The 20,710-nt window shown below is 32.6% G+C and overlaps 1 protein-coding gene across 3 annotated transcripts in view; it reads right to left on the bottom strand.

Moving 5' to 3' along the window:
* Positions 1–20,710, bottom strand: part of LRP1B (LDL receptor related protein 1B) — a 1,899,539-nt gene that overhangs the window by 635,914 nt on the left and 1,242,915 nt on the right. For all 3 annotated transcript variants that reach the window (XM_078451331.2, XM_078451332.2, XM_078451333.2), the window contains exons 22-23: positions 17,777–17,977; positions 11,860–12,105 (exon numbers count right to left, since the gene is read on the bottom strand). In XM_078451331.2, coding sequence (XP_078307457.2) covers positions 11,860–12,105; positions 17,777–17,977 — 447 coding nt within the window. The remainder of the gene's footprint in view (positions 1–11,859; positions 12,106–17,776; positions 17,978–20,710) is intronic.

Below are 20,710 nucleotides of genomic sequence, written 5' to 3'. Positions count from 1 at the left end.
GTGTGTGTGTGTGTGTGTGTGCGCATGTGTGTGTATGTATATATACACATACATTACATATGTATGTGTATATATATGTGTATATATATGTATGTGTATATATATATATGTATATATATGTGTGTGTGTGTGTGTGTGTGTATACATACATATATACATACATACATATATAATGCTGGCAGAGCACAATTTTCAAAGGAGGTAGCGTAACTAAAGGGCAGATCCCATAATCACTTTTTGGGAAAAAAAAGGATGAGAATAACACTCTGGCCTCAGAAACTTTTCTGAACCCATTGACACCATAAAGATTCATGAAGAAGGTCTGAATGGAGAATCAAACAGGCATGCAACACATGAAGTGAAAGGAGCCAGGTTCAAAAGTCTATAGACAATATCATTCCATTTCAATGACATTTTGGAAAAGGTGAAATAGAGGTAGAACAGTGGATGCCAGAGGCAAAGGGTGGGGAAGAACTTATTACATATTTTTAGACAAAAATCGCTAGCCTTCCTACAGCTACTGAGAAGACAAAATAGAAAAAAAAAAAAAAAAAAAAAGAACAAATGCACACTGGCAGTAATAATGAAAAAAGACAAGGAAGAGTGCCTGGGTGGCTCATTTGGTTGAGTGTCTCACTTCAGCTCAGGTCATGATCTTGAGATTCATGGGTTTGAGCCCCGTGTCAGGCTCTGTGCTGACAGCTCAGAGCCTGGAGCCTGATTCAGATTCTGTATCTCTCTCTCTCTCTCTGTACCTCCCCCACTCATGCTCTGTTTCTCTCTCAAAAAAATGAATAAACGGAAAAAAATATTTAAAAAGATAAGGAATCTAGGAATGGAATTATTAAGAAATATATAAATATTATATGAAGAAATTTTAAACCACAAATGAAAGAAATAAAGACTTCAAAAAATGGAAAGGCATACAGTATTATTAGATAGAAATAAAAGGAAACAAACAAAAAAAAACAATGTCCCAAAGATCTTGCTTCTGCCTGAATTAATTTATAAATTTCCTGTGATGAAAAAAAAATGACAAATACTTTTCTTTAAAAATAATACTAGATAATTCTAAGTTTACATTAAAAAAGTGTGACTCACCAGGACAACTCTAGGGTAAATATATAATAATGATTAACTTCAACAAATATTAAGATATATTATTATATCAATAAAAAATATTTTGGTACAGACCCATATCTAACTTTAGAGCTGAGAAATATGGTAGTTTTAGGGTACTGGAGAAGAAATGAAGTTGGAATATTTTCTGATTTAATACAAAAATATCTAGATAGCTTAATAATTTTGATATAATAAATGGCACTATGAAAGCCTTGGAAGTAAAGATAGAATAATTATTTTTAGAACTCTCAAATGAAAATGGCCTTTGTGCATTTGGCAAAAATCATAGAAGAAATAAAGAAAAGAATGGTGTTTAATATACATTAAAAATTGTAGGAGAAAAATAATGTAAAAAAGTCAAAAGACAAATGACAAACCTCACTGAACATATGCAATATAATAAATGACTAAATTCTTTAAGACATATGAGCTCCCATTTATTGATTATAAAATACTCAAATAAATAAGAGACAAAATGTATTAAACAGATAATTCAGAGAAAGGAAAATCTGAACTTTTAAATTTTAAACTAATTTCTCTCATAAAATGATAAATGAATTTTAAATCATTAAAATGTTGGTGAAGACCCTATATTGATTAAAATGTAGGCAAAAGACATTCTGATGTATTGATAATGGAAGTATAACTTGTTATAACCATATAGAGAGCCACTAGGCAAAAGCCATCACAAGAGATACATCTATATGCATGTATGTGCACACACACACACACACACACCTTGACCAACTAAGTCTGTTTGTAAGGAATTACTCTAAATATATAGTTTTGCCTATTTAAAAATGGCAGATGGCTAAGGAAATGATCTCCAATATTATTTGTAGTAGCAAAATACTAGAAACAACAGAAATGTTTACCAATAGATAGCTAGCAAAATAACTTATGGTACAGTCATATACTATAAGATAATGGGGCCACATAAATTAATCAGATTGATATAGATGTACAGCTACTGAATAATTCCAAATATTTTGTAATTTGAAACAGGAAGATATAAACAATGCAAAATCGATGCTACCATTTAAATTAAAAAAAAATATTTTTCTAGACCTACGTGAAGGTGAAGCATAGAATATATCTTGTGGTCTTAATGAGGGAATGCTGTTACCTCTGCCATGGAAATTGGAGACTGGGGTTCAGAAGTAGGGAGAAAACTTTCACTTCATTTTGTTTTGATATAAATTTTTAGCACATAGACTTTCTACTAAGATTTTTAATAATAAAAATTCAAACTAGTGATAGAAGGAATTAATACTTCCTACTTTTTAGAAACACTCACAAATAAAAAAAAATTGTTTGGCCATGACATATACATTAAGCAAGGTATTTCAGTATGACAAATACTAGATACTGTGTTTCGTCCCTTCAAAAGAACTGGTTTTTCCACTATGGCAATATTTAAGAGATAATTAACTGCTCTTATTTTCATGCTCTATTTGAAAAAATATATTCTCCTGAACCCAAAATTACTGACTTATTTGTTACAACTGAATTTATAAAGGAATTCTACAATAGAAGACCTGGATTCTCCACTTGCCTCTGCTACAAATAAAGAAAAGCACTAAAGCCCACAAGCAGGGGAGAGGCAGAGAGAGAGAGGGAGAAAGAGAATCCCAAGCAGGCTCTGCACATCAGCACAGAGCCTGACATGGGGCTTCAACTCACAAACCATGAGATCATGACCTGAACCAAAATCAAGAATCAGATGCTTAACCAACTGAGCCACACAGGCGACCCTTGTTGTCTTGATTTTTAAAATAAAAGAGTACTTTTGATGATACACGATCTAAAGTTTCATTTGTAAAGAGTCTTGAATTAATAATTTCATTATTAATGAAGCAATATTAATATTAACCAAAATACACTTTAAGGAAATAGCTTTTGTAGAAATAAAAAGTTCTCTATTATATGATAAGAAAAATAACAAATAAAATAAAACTCTTAAAATGGTGTGTGCCTTACTAATATAGGCTAAAATACATATAAAACAAAATCAAATAGAGAAATTGATAAATCCATAATCATATTGTGATGTATTTAACCACAATTCCTACACAAAAACCGATATGAAAAATAATAACACAGATGATTAAAACAACAAAATAAACAAAAAGCTCACTCTACCAGAAATGTATAGAAAGCTGTACATCAAAACAGAAGACATATTCTCTTTAAGCATACATGGAATGCAACAAAACGGTCATATACTAGTCTCTAAGTAAGTCTCAAGAAATAGCAAACAATCAACCTAATAATGGACACCCACTCTGAGTACAATGGAATTAATTTAAAAATCAATTATAAAGACTGCTAAGCTCTTCATATGTTTTAACACTAAAAATAATTACTGAACAATTTCTTGCCCAATAAGACCTCAATAAAGAATTCTGAAATAAAGAGATATATGATGGCAATAAATTAATAGATTAAAAAACATGAAGAATTTAAATTAATGAAATAGAGAATCAGTTCCTGAATGGTAATGTAAGGATCCCCAAATCCTCTCCTTCATAAAAACAGTGAAAACACTGGAAAAATGGTTAAAATCATCTTTTTTTCTGAACTCTAGAAATTAACCAAAATCTAATAACAATCCAATGGGTGTTTATTTAAGAAAAACTGCTGGGCCACCTGGGTGGCTCAGTTGGTTAAGCATCTGACTTTGCTCAGGTCATGATTTCACTGTTCGTGAGTTCGAGCCCCATGTTGGGCTCTGTGCTGACAGCTTAGAGCCTGGAGACTGCTTCAGATTCTGTGTCTCCCTCTCTCTCTGCCCCCCACCCGCTCATGATCTCTCTCTCAAAATAAACATTAAAACAAGTTTTTTAAAAAGAAAAACTGCTGAATATCAGTACAAATTGCAAATTATGTGGTGTTTCAACATGTACCAATCCCATCCCCCTTTCCTTAGTTTCATAGTAGATTTAAAAACAAACAGTCCAGAAGTTCCCAGAGGGGACAGATGGATTTGAAGCTCCCCCAAAAGCCCAATCTCCAGAGAACTGTTCAATGGAAGAATGGCCCTTTCAACAAGATGTGCTGGGGGAGCTGGATTTCCACATTCCAAAGAATGAAGTTGGAACCTCACACCATTTAGAAAAATTAAAATGTATTATAGACCTAAATATAAGATCTAAAATGATACAACTAACATAGGGATACTTAGTGACCTTAGCTTAGGCAAAGACTCTGAATAGGCATTTCACTCAAAAGCCTAGAAAAATGACCAAAAGGCACATGAAAAGAAGCTCAGCACCATTAGTCATCAGGGAAACACAAAACAAGCACAGCAAAATACCCCTTCACACCCCCTAGGATGATTATAATAAAAAAGATGGACAATATTGACTGATGGCAAGATTGTGTAGAAATTGGAGCCCTCATGCACTGCTGGCAGTTTTAAAATGAAGCAGTCACTTTGGAAAACACTTTGGCAGTAGCTCAAAATGTTAAACATTGACCTACCATATGACCCAACAATTCCACTCTTAGTTCTATACACAGGAGAAATGAAAATGCATGTCTGCACAAAAACTATGAATATTCATAGTATTCGTATAATCAAAGAATAAAAACAATTCAAATGCTCATATCCTGATGAATGGAAAACCAAAATGGTATATTAATACCATAAATATATTATTCAGCAACAAAAGTAAATGTAATGTATGGTAAAACATGAATGAACCCTGAAAACATTATGCCACATGAAAGAAGCCAGGCACAAAAGACCACATGGTGTATTATTCCACTGATATGAAATGTCCAGACTAGGCAAATCTACAGAGACAGAAAACAGATTTTGAGGTTGCCAGGGGTGAAGTAGGGTTTGAGTGAGAGTGATTTTAAATACGTATGGGGTTTGTTTAAAGGAGGGATTAAAATATTTAGAATATTTTATTCTAAATTCCATAGTGGTAATGGTTGCACTACTGTGTGAATATACTACCAACCACAGAATTGTGCACTTCAAAGGAATGAATTTTATGGTATATAAATTATATTTTAATCCATCTGTTATAAAGAAAAAGAAATATATTACGTGTTGTTTAAGAACACAAACTATGACAGAACAGGTACCCCATTTCACATAAGTAGTGTTCTCAGGGGATGAAAGAATGGATGAACAGAGGACTTCAGAGTGATCTAATGTTTTGTCAACTTTACAAAATGATTTATATCATAAACAACCTGAAAAAAACTGAAAACATTTCAGCATCCTAATATATTAGCTGTGAATATGTTATTCTCAATATGTTTGAAAGATTTCATAAAATGAAAGGTGATTGAAAACATACATTTTTTTTTTTGAATTTTTAAAAACATTTTATTTTTAAGTAATTTCTACACCCAGAGTGGAGCTTGAACTCACAACCCTGAGATTAACATCTGCAGACTCCACTAACTGAGCCAACCATATACCCCCAAAACATTTCTTGTTTACTCTGAACAGTGACTGTTACCTTGACTACTTGGTTAAAAATTCCCAAAGGCTTTTCAAATTATTGTATTTAATATAGTCATTTTCTGTTGAGAATACAGTTGGTGAATATTTATAGTTGATTACACTTGACTATAATAAAGCAGTTTTCCAATAAAAAATCAAAGTGTAAATATTCAAATTATTTCTATTTGAACTCTGGATCTTGATAACTTCTCCAAGTGCCTCTACTTTTCAGATTTCAGTTAGTTTATTAAATTATGATTTCCTTTTTGAGAAAATAAAAAAAAACTGTAGTGAGTAATCCAATATGGAATTTCATAAACTAGCAGGAAAACATGAAGAAGAATTTGTCATCCTGAAAGGTCACAGATGACAATGAGCAGAGTATATGAAAGAGATGGTAAAATAAAGCGATACATGTGAAAGTACTTTATACATTCTTGGTCACTATTTATTTACTACCATTACTAATGATGAAAACAATAACATGGTGCTTGGAATGGAAACCCACATTGGAGGATAATGAAAGATTAGGTTGGAGAGAGAAAATAAATGAAAATGAAGAAGGCTCCAAATAGGAGACTGAAGAATTGAACGTTCTTTCTGTAAATAATTGAGAGTTACTTAAAATCATGGATAGAGACTGATATGTAAAAGTGTCATTGTACTAAAATAAAGAAGTGGATCGCCAAATTATAAACCAGCTTCATTCCTTTGATCTCTTCACCTTTATTTACCATTATTCCACAAGGTAGCCATCTGCTTATCATTACTTCATTCTTCTTTCTTTCACTTCTTATTCTTCACTATACTTCTGACCTCTTTCCATTAATTCTCATCTTCCAGATTTGGATTTCCCTCTCTCTTTTCAAGAAAAATACCTCATCCCTTCAAGTTTCAATATTCTTCTTACAAACTAAAGAAACAGAAGATGACAACAAAGAGGCCAGAGAGAGGACTGCCATCATCATTACAACATCTTTAGCTCCTGGCTGGGATGGTGGTACAAATGCTACCAATCGGAGGAGGAGGACTGTGTCCGGAAGATATTGTGTAGAAAAAATTAGGACATGGGGAAAGGGGCCAGCAAAGTGGGAAGTCAAAGGTAAGTTCAGGTTGTGAGCCCTGAACCAGAAGAAAACTGGAACCACTGACAGGACAATGGATAAATGAAAGACAAGGGAAAGAGTACATTTCAGCCAACTCATTTTAAGGTTACTTGGTGATATCTGATGAAACAGAACAGGACAGTAGGAAAGACAGTAGCTGGAAATATAAATGCCACAATTATCAGATCTGAGGTGGTAAAGGAAGATCTCCAACAGATCATTTAGGGGTAGATGAGAATTAAGGTTTCAGTAGTGGGCACAGTGCACCAACAGGAGATCACCACATTTATGCAGCTTTGTGTTTGTAAAACTATGGATTACATCCATAATCTCCTTCCATAAAAAAGGATGTAAATTGAATTGAAAAATAATTTTTTTTCTAAAGAATACACAATATTCTATTCTAGCATCTAATTTCCACAAAATATTTTGTGGTTTGGTTAACAAAAAATTGATAAGAAAACACATATTTATTTAAAAAAATCTCTCTTGTTCTTAGAAATTTAAGGAAAATATATAGCACATATAAAAATTTATCCTATTCTGAAGAGCTAGTAATTTGTTGGATGAGAGAAGATAAGCATACAAAAAAATTCATTACACCCAAGGCAATATATACTGGGAAAAGTATTTTTTGCTTCTTATTTTTGCTCACTTCTCCATTGGTGAAGTGTCCCTGACACCTGATTTCCGCTCAGGTCGTGATCTTGTGGTTTCTGAGTCCAAGCCCCACACTGGGCTCACACTAACAGTGTGGATCCTGGGATACTCTCTCTCTCCCTCTTTCCCTCCCTCTCTCTCTCTCTTTGCCTGTCTCTCTCTCTACCTCCCTCCCTCCCTCCCCTGCTTGTGCACTATTTCTTTCTCTCTTTCTCTCTCTCTCTCTCAAAATAAATCAATAAATTTAAATAAAATAAAAATAAAAAAAATCTTGAAGCTGTTGTTTTCTTTCTTAGTGGAGGTTACCATCTTTTGCCTGAAAAACCTTTTAACTGGTTTCTGCATTAAATATATTTTTTAAAATCTAAGAATGGAAATATAAGAGAATAAGAACCAAGAAAAAATTTGGTGGGGAAATCTAACCTAATTCAGGCTAAGAGAAAATAAGAAGGAATGCTTTAATATTCTTTCCAATGTAACTAGAAGTATGCTGTAAATTTGCAAGTTGTCTACCTAACAGAAAGGAAACTAGAAATTAAGAAAAAAAAAAAAAGAAATCAGCAGCAATATTCTGGTTGTTCCTAGTATAAGGAAACCAATACTTCATGAGAAAGGTGATTAATACATTACATATTAAAAAGGAATTGGTAAAATAAAGTACTGAAATGCCCAAGAAAAATTAGATTTGCAGATATATTAAATAAAAACTCAGGATCATAAAAACAGTATTTATGGAAATCTTTATATTTAACTAGCAAGATGTTAGGAATGAACTTCAAGAAAACAGAATCAGTTCAGCAATTCAGCAAAAGACATATTGTAAAGAATTTAGGAAGAAAGGAGTTGAGATATATAAGAAAATATGAAAAAAAAACTACAGAAGATTCAAGAGAAAAAATGTTGGGGAGTCATGGCTCTAATTTGAAGCATAAAGAATACTATTATTCTTTACTTTTAAAATGTCAAGAAGAATGATCACAGGTATTGCATTCAATAGAAAGGACACATTTTAAAAAGCAGGGACTCAACTCAAAAATGATGGGAAAAAGTAACAAAAGAAGAGCAAGGAAAAAGAAATTTTATTTTCAAAGTCCAATGGTTAATGGTTAATTCATTTTTATTGAACTCTGAATGTACTAAAAGTTTTTAAAAAAGAAAGGAAGTGAATAAAATACAGAATAAATCCTTTTTTATATAAGAAAATTGGTTTAAATAAAAAATAATCTTCAATAGCTAACAAAACCTGTATTACCTGTAATAATATAAATGCTGACAATGCTATTTGGTATACTATATGTTTCAGGAAGGTATATATTATGATCAGGTTAAATTCTCCATGTAAGAAAGCTCTATATTATCTTTAAAAAGTAAAATATACCTTTGCTTCTCACTTAAATTATAATAAACAAAGCAGGTGTGAAATACAGCAATCTTAGCAGTGAGAACTGACATAGTACTGTTAGAGTCTCTATCTGATCTGAGAACAGAAGGAGCCAATTACATTAGGAGAATTACTTTGTACCTGGTCACTTATTTTCAAATGTTGAAATATTTTAATATTGAACATGAGTTTTTATTGATTTCATAGAACACAAAAGCAGTAAAATAAGTCAATAATTTTGTCATCTTTATCCAAAAACCAGTTATGGGGCAATTCTCATGTAAAATAGGATTATAAATATATCTGAGGTAAAATTTGGTCTACTGTTTCCCCAATCAAAACATGTTCATAAATAAAATGACTATTATCATTACAACAAATTGTTATTATTTTTTAAGCCTCTCATGTCAATTACTTTGTACAAGATTCTTAAAGGAGAAAGTCACATAAATGTCTGCTAAACTTTTGCCTCTAGGCATTTTTAACAGCCAGAAGAAACAACCACAAAATAGCATTTGATATAAAAGGATGAAGTAACTTAACATTCTCTGAAAAAATATAATGCTTCTGATTGCATACTATTTTTCTAGAACTGGACTGAATATAATGTAAAACATAAAAGAAAAATCTATAACTTGATTTCTGACTTCAAGATGCTTATTTCATCAGAGAGATAAAGAATAGAAGATAGATGGAAATACAAAGCAGCAAATTAAAAATGTGGACACCGCCAGTCAGAGTGGCCAAAATGAAGAAATCAGGAGACTATAGATGCTGGCGAGGATGTGGAGAAACAGGAACCCTCTTGCACTGTTGGTGGGAATGCAAATTGGTGCAGCCGCTCTGGAAAGCAGTGTGGAGGTTCCTCAGAAAATTAAAAATAGACCTACCCTATGACCCAGCAATAGCACTGCTAGGAATTTACCCAAGGGATACAGGAGTACTGATGCATAGGGGCACCTGTACCCCAATGTTTATAGCGGCACTCTCAACAATAGCCAAATTATGGAAAGAGCCTAAATGTCCATCAACTGATGAATGGATAAAGAAATTGTGGTTTATATACACAATGGAATACTACGTGGCAATGAGAAAAAATGAAATATGGCCTTTTGTAGCAACATGGATGGAACTGGAGAGTGTGATGCTAAGTGAAATAAGCCATACAGAGAAAGACAGATACCATATGGTTTCACTCTTAAGTGGATCCTGAGAAACATAACAGAAACCCATGGGGGAGGGGAAGGAAAAAAAAAAAAAAAAAAAAAGAGGCTAGAGTGGGAGAGAGCCAAAGCATAAGAGACTGTTAAAAACTGAGAACAAACTGAGGGTTGATGGGGGGTGGGAGGGAGGGCAGGGTGGGTGATGGGTATTGAGGAGGGCACCTTTTGGGATGAGCACTGGGTGTTGTATGGAAACCAATTTGACAGTAAATTTCATATATTAAAAAATAAAAAAAAAAAAAAATAAAAAATAAAAATGTGGACACATATTTTCATGGACAATATATTCTAGACATAGAAAGGAGAAATAGAGAACAAACACATTTGAAAGAATATTCCCTTAAAGAAGTTGGGCTTACAAGTCTTAAAGAATATCCAGAAATTTGAGACACCTGGGTGGCTCAGTTGGTTAAGCGTCTGACTTCAGCTCTGGTCTTGAACTCATGGTTTCTGCGTTGGAGGCTCGTGTTGGGCTCTGTGCTGACAGCTCAGAGCCTGGAGACTACTTCAGATTCTGTGTTTCTCTCTATCTCTGCCCCTCCCCCACTTTCACTCCGTCTATCTTTCAAAAATAAATAAATGTTAAAAAAAAAGAATATCTAGGAATTTTAGAGATTAAGAGGGGGAGGTACAATCTAAGTGGAAGGAACAAACTGATAAAATCTTATGATGTATAGGTTCTTAGCAGTCTGATGAAGCCTGTGTACCACTTATCAGAAAGTTTTAAAAAGCACAAAAACTGTAAGAAAAAAGTAAAAAAAAAAAAAAGTATACATGGATATAGGAATCAAATACTGTATATTGAAATGCAGTTACCAATATTAAACAAAAAAACACTTTTGGATGTAGTAATATACCTGCTTTTTATTAATGTATTTGGTAACAGATTGAGCATTGGGTCTAATGATTCTCATTGTTAAAGTAACAGTGGTTTCCAAAGCCTGAACATATATGATATTTTGAGATATCAGCGACAACTTTACCTTGATGTGAATGCCTATTACTTCAAATGGAGACACATAGTTGTTGCTAATAATTAGTGTTAACTTTCAATGAGACATTAAAGAAAATAAAGGTGTAATATTTTCTCCAACAACATTCATGGGCCCCTTCAATTCTCTCCTCGGACTCTCAATGTTCCACACTCAGCTAAGTCTCTGGAGAAGATAGTGAAAAGCTGTCATTCATTAAGTACCTAATGGGTGTTGGGGCACAGTGGCAAGTACTCCAGGTTATTGTTGCAACATGCTATAATAGAGACATTGTTATCATGGCCACAGATATTTGAAAGATTAGAATAGTGAGGCTCAAGCAGTTTTATGTAGTCTGACCAGGGTCACAAACATAATGAATGACAGCTGTAGGATTAAAGTTCAAAAGTCAGGTTCCAGAGTCTCTGCTTATTTTTCCCACGGTGGAATCAGGCCTACAGATCAGCAGAACGTTCTAAATGGACACTTAGAAGATGAACACAGCCAGAGGACAGAGTTGATTTTAAGAGTAGAGGAAATTGGAAGTATGGGCCAGGACCAGACTTCTGGAGGGTTCTAAAATCTTGCAAAGAGAAATAAAAGTAAATATTTTGGACAGTACAAAAACAAGCCTTTAGGGAGGATGATGATGGAAGTAGTATTTCAGGAAGGAAGAAAACAATCTGATGGACTATAATTATAAGGACTACAGTAATATACTCTGTTCAGAAGATTTTGGAGTAGATCTAAAATGACATATTACTATACTTAAATGCCTTATTTAAAATCAGTTGAATCCTTTGTTAATTCACTAAAGGTGTTTTGGATTATTTTCTCAAGATCTGTTCTAAAATATAGCAAGATACACAACTCACAAAAATCAGAAAAGCACTTGGTATTCTTCAGCCTAATGAAACACACATCTACTTACCAACACTTGTGCAACTTTCACCATCCACATCCAGCTTCCACCCTTCATAGCATGAGCACTTGACTGTGTGCTTGTGCTGCTCACACACTTGACTGCACTTCAGATGATTGCTACAATAATCTATAATTTCACACGTTTTATTGTCTTTGCTTAGTCGAAGTCCTTCAGGGCAGGAACAGACAATTCCTCTTCCAGGCACAACAGAACAGTGATTGCTACAGCCTCCATTGTTTAGTGAACATTCATCTATAAAAAGAGGGGAACAGATTACAGAGCATTATCAATTGTTTTGCTCAATTAAATACTAATCATTGAACTCCATTCTCTAAGGCTGAAATTACAGCAAGGATATTATAAATGAATAGAGAAAAGCTGCCTGGATTTTTTTTCAGGGATTGGGGTACGCATGATAAAATATTTCATCGAATAACCAAATCCTATATGATAGGAACTGGGAATGGAAGGTTTTCATTTCTATAAAACTATAGAGTACACTTTGTTTTACCCCATAGATGTAAAGTGTGTTCAATGTTCCTTTCTATTATTACTGGAAAGATTATTCTGAGACTTTCAACAGTTACACCAAACCAGTTGCTAAGTTCTCCCCAAAGGACATACATTGATCTGAAACTTTGACTTATCTCAGTGCTTATAAACAGGCATACACATATATGTGTAATATATACATATAATATAATGTAATATATATATATATATATATATATATATATATATATATATTTCTACATCTATAGTCTGATTCATAATGATAATGCAGGATGGGTTAGTTTGCTCTTTACTGGTTAAAGCCATTTATTTAATTATCCATTCTACCCTATATATTGGGTATTATGATTAATTCAAAGAGGCCATGAAAGCATAGCAAATAATATACATACACACAAAAAAGTAGACTTGATATTTTGAGTGAAATAATGAGCAACTAGTATTTATTACATGGATAATATGATCGGTTTATAAAGAGAGAGACCATTTTTTTTGTAGTACTTATAACTGAGAATTGCATTAGATGTATTTCAGATTCTATTACATTATGAAATTGTAAGCTCCATGAAGGCATACAAAATATCTGTTCTATTTAGCCTTGTATATCTAATAGATAGCACAGTGCCTTGGACAAATATTAGCATATTAATATTTGTTGAATTATCAAAAAAAAAAAAATGAGGCAGCACACAGCTGTCCCAACATTGAGCCAGTTCTTGTCCCGTTGGGAAAATTTCAAGGTGATGTAATTATGTCCTTGATGAAAATAGCACATAATTGTTTTTTCAACCATACTGTTACCTATCCCTATGTATTGTTAGGTGCATAGGAATAAGGTTAAAAGAAACTTTGCCTTCCTTTGCTTTAAAAATATTTTAAGCAGTTTTCAAAGCCTATTTAATTAGTTGTTTTTTGAGATATGCTGAAAGAGAATGTTGTTCACTGACTGGCAAACTGCGGCAACATTTACTTATATACCTCAAATGTTTCCAGCTGTCTATGAAAATGTATCTAGTTCAAAAATTGAGCTTAAATATAACACTTTAAAAATATTTTCTGCATTTTCTAAAGTTCTATATGGATCAACTGTTCTTCATACTATTTGCCACCATAAAAGGTTACAGTAATAAGAAAAGGAAGATGATTATATTAACTATTTTTGCTAAGAATTCAAGTTTAGTATTATTTTAGAAGAAAAAAATAGATTCATTTAGCTCCTCCAAATATGTTTGTTCATCTACAATCGTAATCATTTCAAAACAATAGTCATTTTAAAGTATTTGCCCCATTTTTGTTCAATTGACATTCTTTTTCAAGGGAATTATGGCAAAGAAAAGTCATCATACCCAGCAGGTGAGAAACAATTGTTACAGTTCTTGTAGTTTATTTCCAATATGACTGTTCTTGTAGTACTGAAATGTCTCTTTTTGATGCTATGTGTGGAATTAAGTCATAGATTTAAAAAAAATAAAATTTACATTTAAATCTAAAATTGAATATATAAATATAATATATTATATATATTATAATAAATCTAAATTATAAATCTAAAATTGAATATATAAATATATTTGTTTGGCTAGTCCCTTGTTAATTCCTCCTTCACCCTAAACCTGTCATCAAATCCTGCAACTTTCTTTCACATTTTTTATTACCTAAAAAAGAATTTCTCGTTGACCTAACTCTAGTCAGTTTCTTCAGAGCCCTCTGTTCGACTAGTCTTCAACAATGGCTTATAAAAACTGCAGTCCCTTAGTACAAATAATTTCAATTCTACTTTCCTCCCCAACCATACCCCTCCAACCACAGAAGAAGAGACTCCAAAAAACACTAGCATAGTTTCTAACAACTCAGGCAGCCTCCCTAGCAGGACTCCAGCCCTGCTTAAAGTGCCTGCTTAAGGAAGCTCTATGCTGCCAGGAGAGTTTACTTTTTGTTCCAGACAAAACCTGGTGGTAGGCAGATAGGTCCCTGAACCCCATTTTAGAACAGTTACTTTAGAAAGCTTGTGAGTATAAGCCCTTTTTCTTCACCTTTAAGATGCAAATCTTCCACCACCAGAACTGTCTTCTTAAGGACCTGAGAAATATCTTTGAAATGCAAACATTCAAGCAGATAACTCTCTCATTCTTGTTCCCAGTTGTGTGCACCTTGTTCTGACTTGTACCACTGTCTCAAGTCAAAGATCTGAGAAATGTATTTCTCCTCTGGGATAAGCACCAATTAACAAAACCAGATGACTCAGTCACAGGGACCAGCCACCTTACCGCCTCCCAGGTGCTTTCCCTTAGCAGACTCCAGCCTTCAAAATGCCTCTAGTCTTTTGTTTCAGTGATTTCAGTTCACGCTGAATATTCTTCCCCATTGCAATAGTTAATGCTGAATAAAATCTATCCTTATCACTTCAACTAGTGTCCAGCTTGGTTCATCTTTGACATATCTTTATACCAAGGATCAACAGTTAACTTTGTTCTTGAATGATTCAAGATTTTTCTCATTTGCTTTCTAAATGGATATACTTTTCCCCTTGAAGTCATTTGAAAATCTCCCTGAGAAAATAATCTCTTCACTAGGATTAGGAGACTTATTTTACTGAGTGCTCCTTTTCTGTTTTGTTTGTTTGTTTATCATTTGCTTTATAAATCAGATTTATTTGGAGGGAACAAAACAAAGCAAAAAACACCTTGCCACCCAAAGGATAGGATTTTTCCATTTCAGGCAATTACCCAAGTATTAAGTCTATAGATTACCAAGTCATTTTCATGCAATATATTTTTGTACAAATTTTACATGTATTGAGGAACAGGACACGAATCACTCCTATTTCCTCTTTAACAGGGGACGGGGTATGGGAGGATTAAAAGAAAAACAGCTTTTTTTGAGGGGCACCTGGATGGCTCAGTTGGTTAAACATCTGACTCTTGATTTAGGCTCAGGTCATGATCTCACCTTTTCTGAGTTCAAGCCCTTCTAGGATTCTGTCTCTCTCCCCCTTTCTCTCTGCCCCTCCCATGTTCTAAACAAACAAACAAACAAACAAACAAACTTTAAAAGAAAACAAACAAAAAATAGCTTTTGTGAATACAACTATTTGGAAGAAATAGACATGAAGAGGAAAAACCTACATTTTCATCATCTATACCAAATGGTTAAAAAAAAAAAAAAAAAAAACACACAACTCTTTCAGCTTTGGGTATCTCTCTCAAAAAATACATTCCCTAGCTACTAATCAACCCAGGCCCATTATTTAAAGTTAAATCACTGGGTATATATATTTTCTTATCTCCACTGGGTAAATGTCCATTATGCTCATTATGATACAAAACTCATAAACCAAAAACCCTGTCCAGCTAGACAGGATCTACCCTACGACTGATAGGCATGGGCCTTGAAAATAAGAGACCAAGGTGCCATTTCTCCACAGGTACCAATATTGCCTATAAGGATACATATACTGAGCTATAATACAAAGGTACATGTAAAAGAAGATAGGGAAAGGAGGACCATACAAGGCAATTCAATCCTTTGAGCATCATTTGATTTTTTTTTCATTTCCCTAACTTTCCTCCAACTTCACCTCATGAAGGGGAGAGTATATGACTTCATTATGCCATAGTGCTATAAGCAGGATAGAAATGTCTTTTTTATCTTCTTTGATACGTCCACACCCAACTTTATTATAAACTCTTTCACTCCTGTAATCTTTTGAAATGTTTGAGCAAGATTCCTAAGTTGATGAATATAGTGACTTAAAAGCAAGAATTTTCTGTTTTGAAGTAGACAAATAAATTCAGAAGAAATCTCCATTGCTTTTTTATAATACTAATTTAGAGAGCAGAGGATAGGAAAATAAGGCTGTGTTTTCATAATATTCTTCTCATTTTTCTTAATGACTATATTTTCTCTTCTTCATCTTTTTTTTTTTTTACTTCATTTGACCTGAAGGGTGAAAAAAGGTGGAAAAGCACTAATTTCTTTCAATACTTTAAGAGCACCTGGCATTATTACTATGACTTCCTATAAATATCATCAACTCCTTTTTGTTATGAGGAATCTGACATTTCCAGAAATTAAGTTACCTGCCTAGGTGAGTTAATTGAAGAACTGAAGAAAAGAATTTAAACCTGCTAAAGTCTCTCTTCTTCTATATTTACATATTCTCAGTTTTAAGAGTATTGATAGTTTTCTTCTTTCAGAATTCCTCTTACAACCTTCACGAGCAAACCTTACATTTTGTAATACAAGAGATACTTCAATCCACCAATCTCCTTCATAAAGGAGAATAAGCTGGGAGAAGAAGTAAATACAGATAAACTAAATCTGTCACCCTGTATTTGTTATTTAATTTCAGTGGGGTTTTTTTGGAGGGGGAGTGTGGGTGGGGGTTGAAACATCTAGTTTAAATTTAGCATCACTGAATGAAGACTGTTGCATTTACTGTTTCAAGATTATTTTACAGAATCACAGACTTTTTGGAAGAAATGACATTTATCACATAAATTTAAAACATAATAATTTTTTCTGTATCACTCTCTACTAATGTTTAATTCAGATCAAAATATGATAACGTTAAGCTTAAATGTAGTTGTCTTTTCTATTTTCAATTAGGAAGCTTCATCATTTCCTAAAGTCATTTTCTCACAGTCCCCAGTCATCTCATTATTATTATCATTCTGTAAATTCTTCTTCATTACTCTATTGATGTCACCTTCAGTATTATCTAGAAAACATATTTTGAAAATCTCCTTGCTAAATGTCTGATCTCCCCACAGAGAAGGAAATGTAATTTTCTTTACATGTTCTGGTCGGTATAAAAAGACAACTAGTCAAAAGTGATTTCAAAGTTCAAAAGCTATCTATCAGATTGAAAGCACCATTTTAACTAGATAAAGCATACCAAAGAAAGCTATTGCAAGAGGACTAAAAATTTCAGAGAAAATTTTATAAACTTGAATAATATTCAATTGATTTCATGACTCAATCTCTTCCTTTCCTCTTTTTTAACACTTCTATTGTAAGAATTATAAGGTATGATAAATCCATTGGCTGGTAGTAAACTGCATCCCATAGGTCAGTAATAAGAAGGTTCTTTTTTCTGAATGACAAAAAATAATCAGTTTAATTGTGGAAATAACACTAACCATTCAGAGATCTAAATGATGAGCTCAACTATACAATTAAGTTGGTTGGATACAAGCCAACCTTTTCTGCTTTATTTTTGAAATTTTTGATCATATTTTTAAAACTTTTAATAGATTTATAGTCCCTGAAAAAGAGATAGGGTTCAACGCTAAAAGTTACATGTAAAGGAAATAAATGGAAGAAAGGTATGCCACTATAATAATTATCAGCAAGTGGACTAAACATTTCTAGTATCTACAGAGAAGCACATCAGTGAAACATGCAATACCGCAGAGATCGCCTTCATCAGACCCATCAGGACAATCCCTTCTCCCATTGCAGAGTTTCTCTGGCTGTAAGCAGGCTGAAGTGTCATTAGCACAAGGGTATTTGGGTGGTCCACATAAAAAACTGTCACAGTCATCTTCATCTGACTGATCTTCACAATCGATATCTCCATCACATATCCATGCTTTGTTGATGCATCTCCCTTAAGGAAACAGAAACATCATCCATTTGATTGTTGCAATTAAGTCACTGTAATAATGAGTACTCACCACTGTCTTTAGTCAGAAGAAGTACTTGCTATTAGCAAGAAATGTATTGGCTGATAGTTTGACAATTTATTTTAATGAAGGCATTTGAACAGTTCTTACCCTACTTGTTAAAATGATCTTAGCATTAAAGCCGTAATATTTTCCTTGCTTTCAAGTTATTGTCTGACCCTATTTAAAAAAAAATATTCTGTGGGGCACCTGGGTGGCTCAGTTGGTTAAGCCTCTGACTTCGGCTCAGGTCATGATCTCACTGTCCATGACTTCGAGCCCCAAGTTGGGCTCTGTGCTGACAGCTCAGAGCCTGGAGCCTGCTTCAGCTTCTCCGTCTCCCCCTCTCTCTGCCCCTCCCCTGCTCATGCTCTGTCTGTCTCTCTCTCTCTCAAAAATAAAGATTTTTAAAAAATTAAAAAAAAATTCTGTGACTAATTGAAAGTTTAATTATAATACTTAAAAAAGTTTATACAAACATTTGTATATAAGTCCCTTTCAGAATCCTAAATTCTGGAAAATGTTATCAGTCTTTTGCAACCCTAAACTTAAGCAAATATTTTATTCCACAGGAGAAAATGTTCTCCTGTTTATATTTATAAGCTTAGGACCTCAACTCCTCCTCATAACTAGGTATGTATATTCCCTCTCATAAAAGGACATAAGTGTTATCAAATATTTTAGTAGCTAAGGTACTAAATATATACAGATTTTATGGAAATATGTTTTTCTTTATTGACTTTGAAAGAAAAAATGATTAATGTTTAGCCAGCTTTTAAAAAAATAATATGAAATACATAGAAAGCAAAAGCCACTGTCTATGTAAACCTTTTTTTTTTCTTAATATAAATTATTCCTCCTTTCCAGGATGTCTACATTTTTCTCCTAATTAATTTATCTTTCTGGATTATGCAATGTTAAGGTATAGTGTGAATTAAAAATGTACCTGAAGATAAATGCTAATTATTAGCAGACTATATACCCACAATTCATAAAATGAGTAGGGAAAATGTAAAAGAAATGAAAATATTTGACTGCATATGTCAAAGAGTCTTTATATATTCAGAAGTCTGCTTCAACCTTAATTTTAAAGTAATTAAAGTATTGGTGAAAGGATTTTGCATTTGTAGAAATATATAAATAAGTTTCTATACTATTAGGCCAAATAAGAAAAAAACACAAATTATAAGTTCCATAGTTAATATAAATGCATTTCATAATAAACATTAATTATAAATGAAAATATTCTTAAAATAGAAAATGATGGATACTTCACTGATCAATTTAATGTAAATGGAGACACATTATAAATTTTTGACTTAACATCATCAATAAAACTAATGATATTATTTATATTGTTTTGGAAAGACTATCTAATATAATTAGATAACAGAAATAAATGAGGTATAAAATTAGAAGTGTATCATTACATGAAGTTAATATAATCATATAATTGTAAAATCAATAAAAATGAATTAAGAACTGTAAGAAACTAAGAATTCAAAAAATTTGACAGCAAGTTTCAAATATTATACAAAAGGTCCATAGATTTCATACCTAAAAACAGACTATAGTAGAAGAAAAGATGGATTTAAAAATCCACCATAAAATACAGTATTTGGGCTAAACGACACCAGAATTGTATAGAATTTATATGAAAAATTTTAAGAGTCTTCAAAGAAACCCAAAAGAAGACTTGGATAAAGATACAGTTTTGTTATGGAGAAGATTTGTTCCCGTAAAATTATTTGTCCCCAGATTAATACAATCCCAATAAAATAGGAACAATATTATTACAAACCTAAGAGAAATAAAATTGCAAATATCATTGCAGTCTTCAAAAAAAGAGAGGATAATTGATGTAGGAACTGTTAATGCCAACCGTTTAGAAGTATTTTAAAATAACAGTAGTCAAAACATTTTTAACAGAATATCAATCAAGATATCAACAACTGAGTAGGATAGATATATAACATAATCATTTACATAGTATATAGTTTTAATATATAAAATTGGCTGTTCGAATAGTAGAGATAATGGAAATACAAGTTTGATGATGTTAGGAACATTGCTTAGCCACCTGGAGAAAAAAAAAAATAAAGCTAATACTTGATCCTTACATTAAAATATATTCTCAGTATATCAAAGAAGTAAGCATTTCATAATAACAATGATAAATACACACATGTTATAGAATAAGATAGATATTAAAATAACAAAAACTTGAAATGTTTATTACACAAACCCAGAAAACATAAAGGACAAATTGATAAACTCAATTTCATCAATATTTTTGATTCCACATTGCAACAATATAATCCATACACAAATTCAACACAAAGTGGTAAACCAGAAAAAATATTTTATTTGGAAAAAAGGACATTTTTTTAAATACAAAAGGGATCTTACAAATAAAATAAAGATGAATATACCAATACGAGTGCAAGATTCACAATGGATCAATAATGACTTACAAACATAAGATGATCAAAAATACCTTTCAATATAAAGTAAGCTAAAATGGCAATATGATACCTTTTTTTCTCTACCAGATTGGTTTAGATGAAAAAATTGGATAATACAAGGATAGATTTAACAAGGGTGTAACATCCCCAATGTTGACGAGTCTGCAAACTGGGACAATCTCTCTGTAGGGAAATATTATGAATTCCAGCAAA

Source organism: Panthera onca, chromosome C1 (assembly GCF_046562875.1).
Source record: "Panthera onca isolate mPanOnc1 chromosome C1, mPanOnc1 haplotype 2, whole genome shotgun sequence".
Taxonomy (NCBI): Eukaryota; Metazoa; Chordata; class Mammalia; order Carnivora; family Felidae; genus Panthera; species Panthera onca.
The sequence above is the reverse complement of the archived record's forward strand: the minus strand, read 5'-3'. Positions and strand labels throughout refer to the sequence as shown.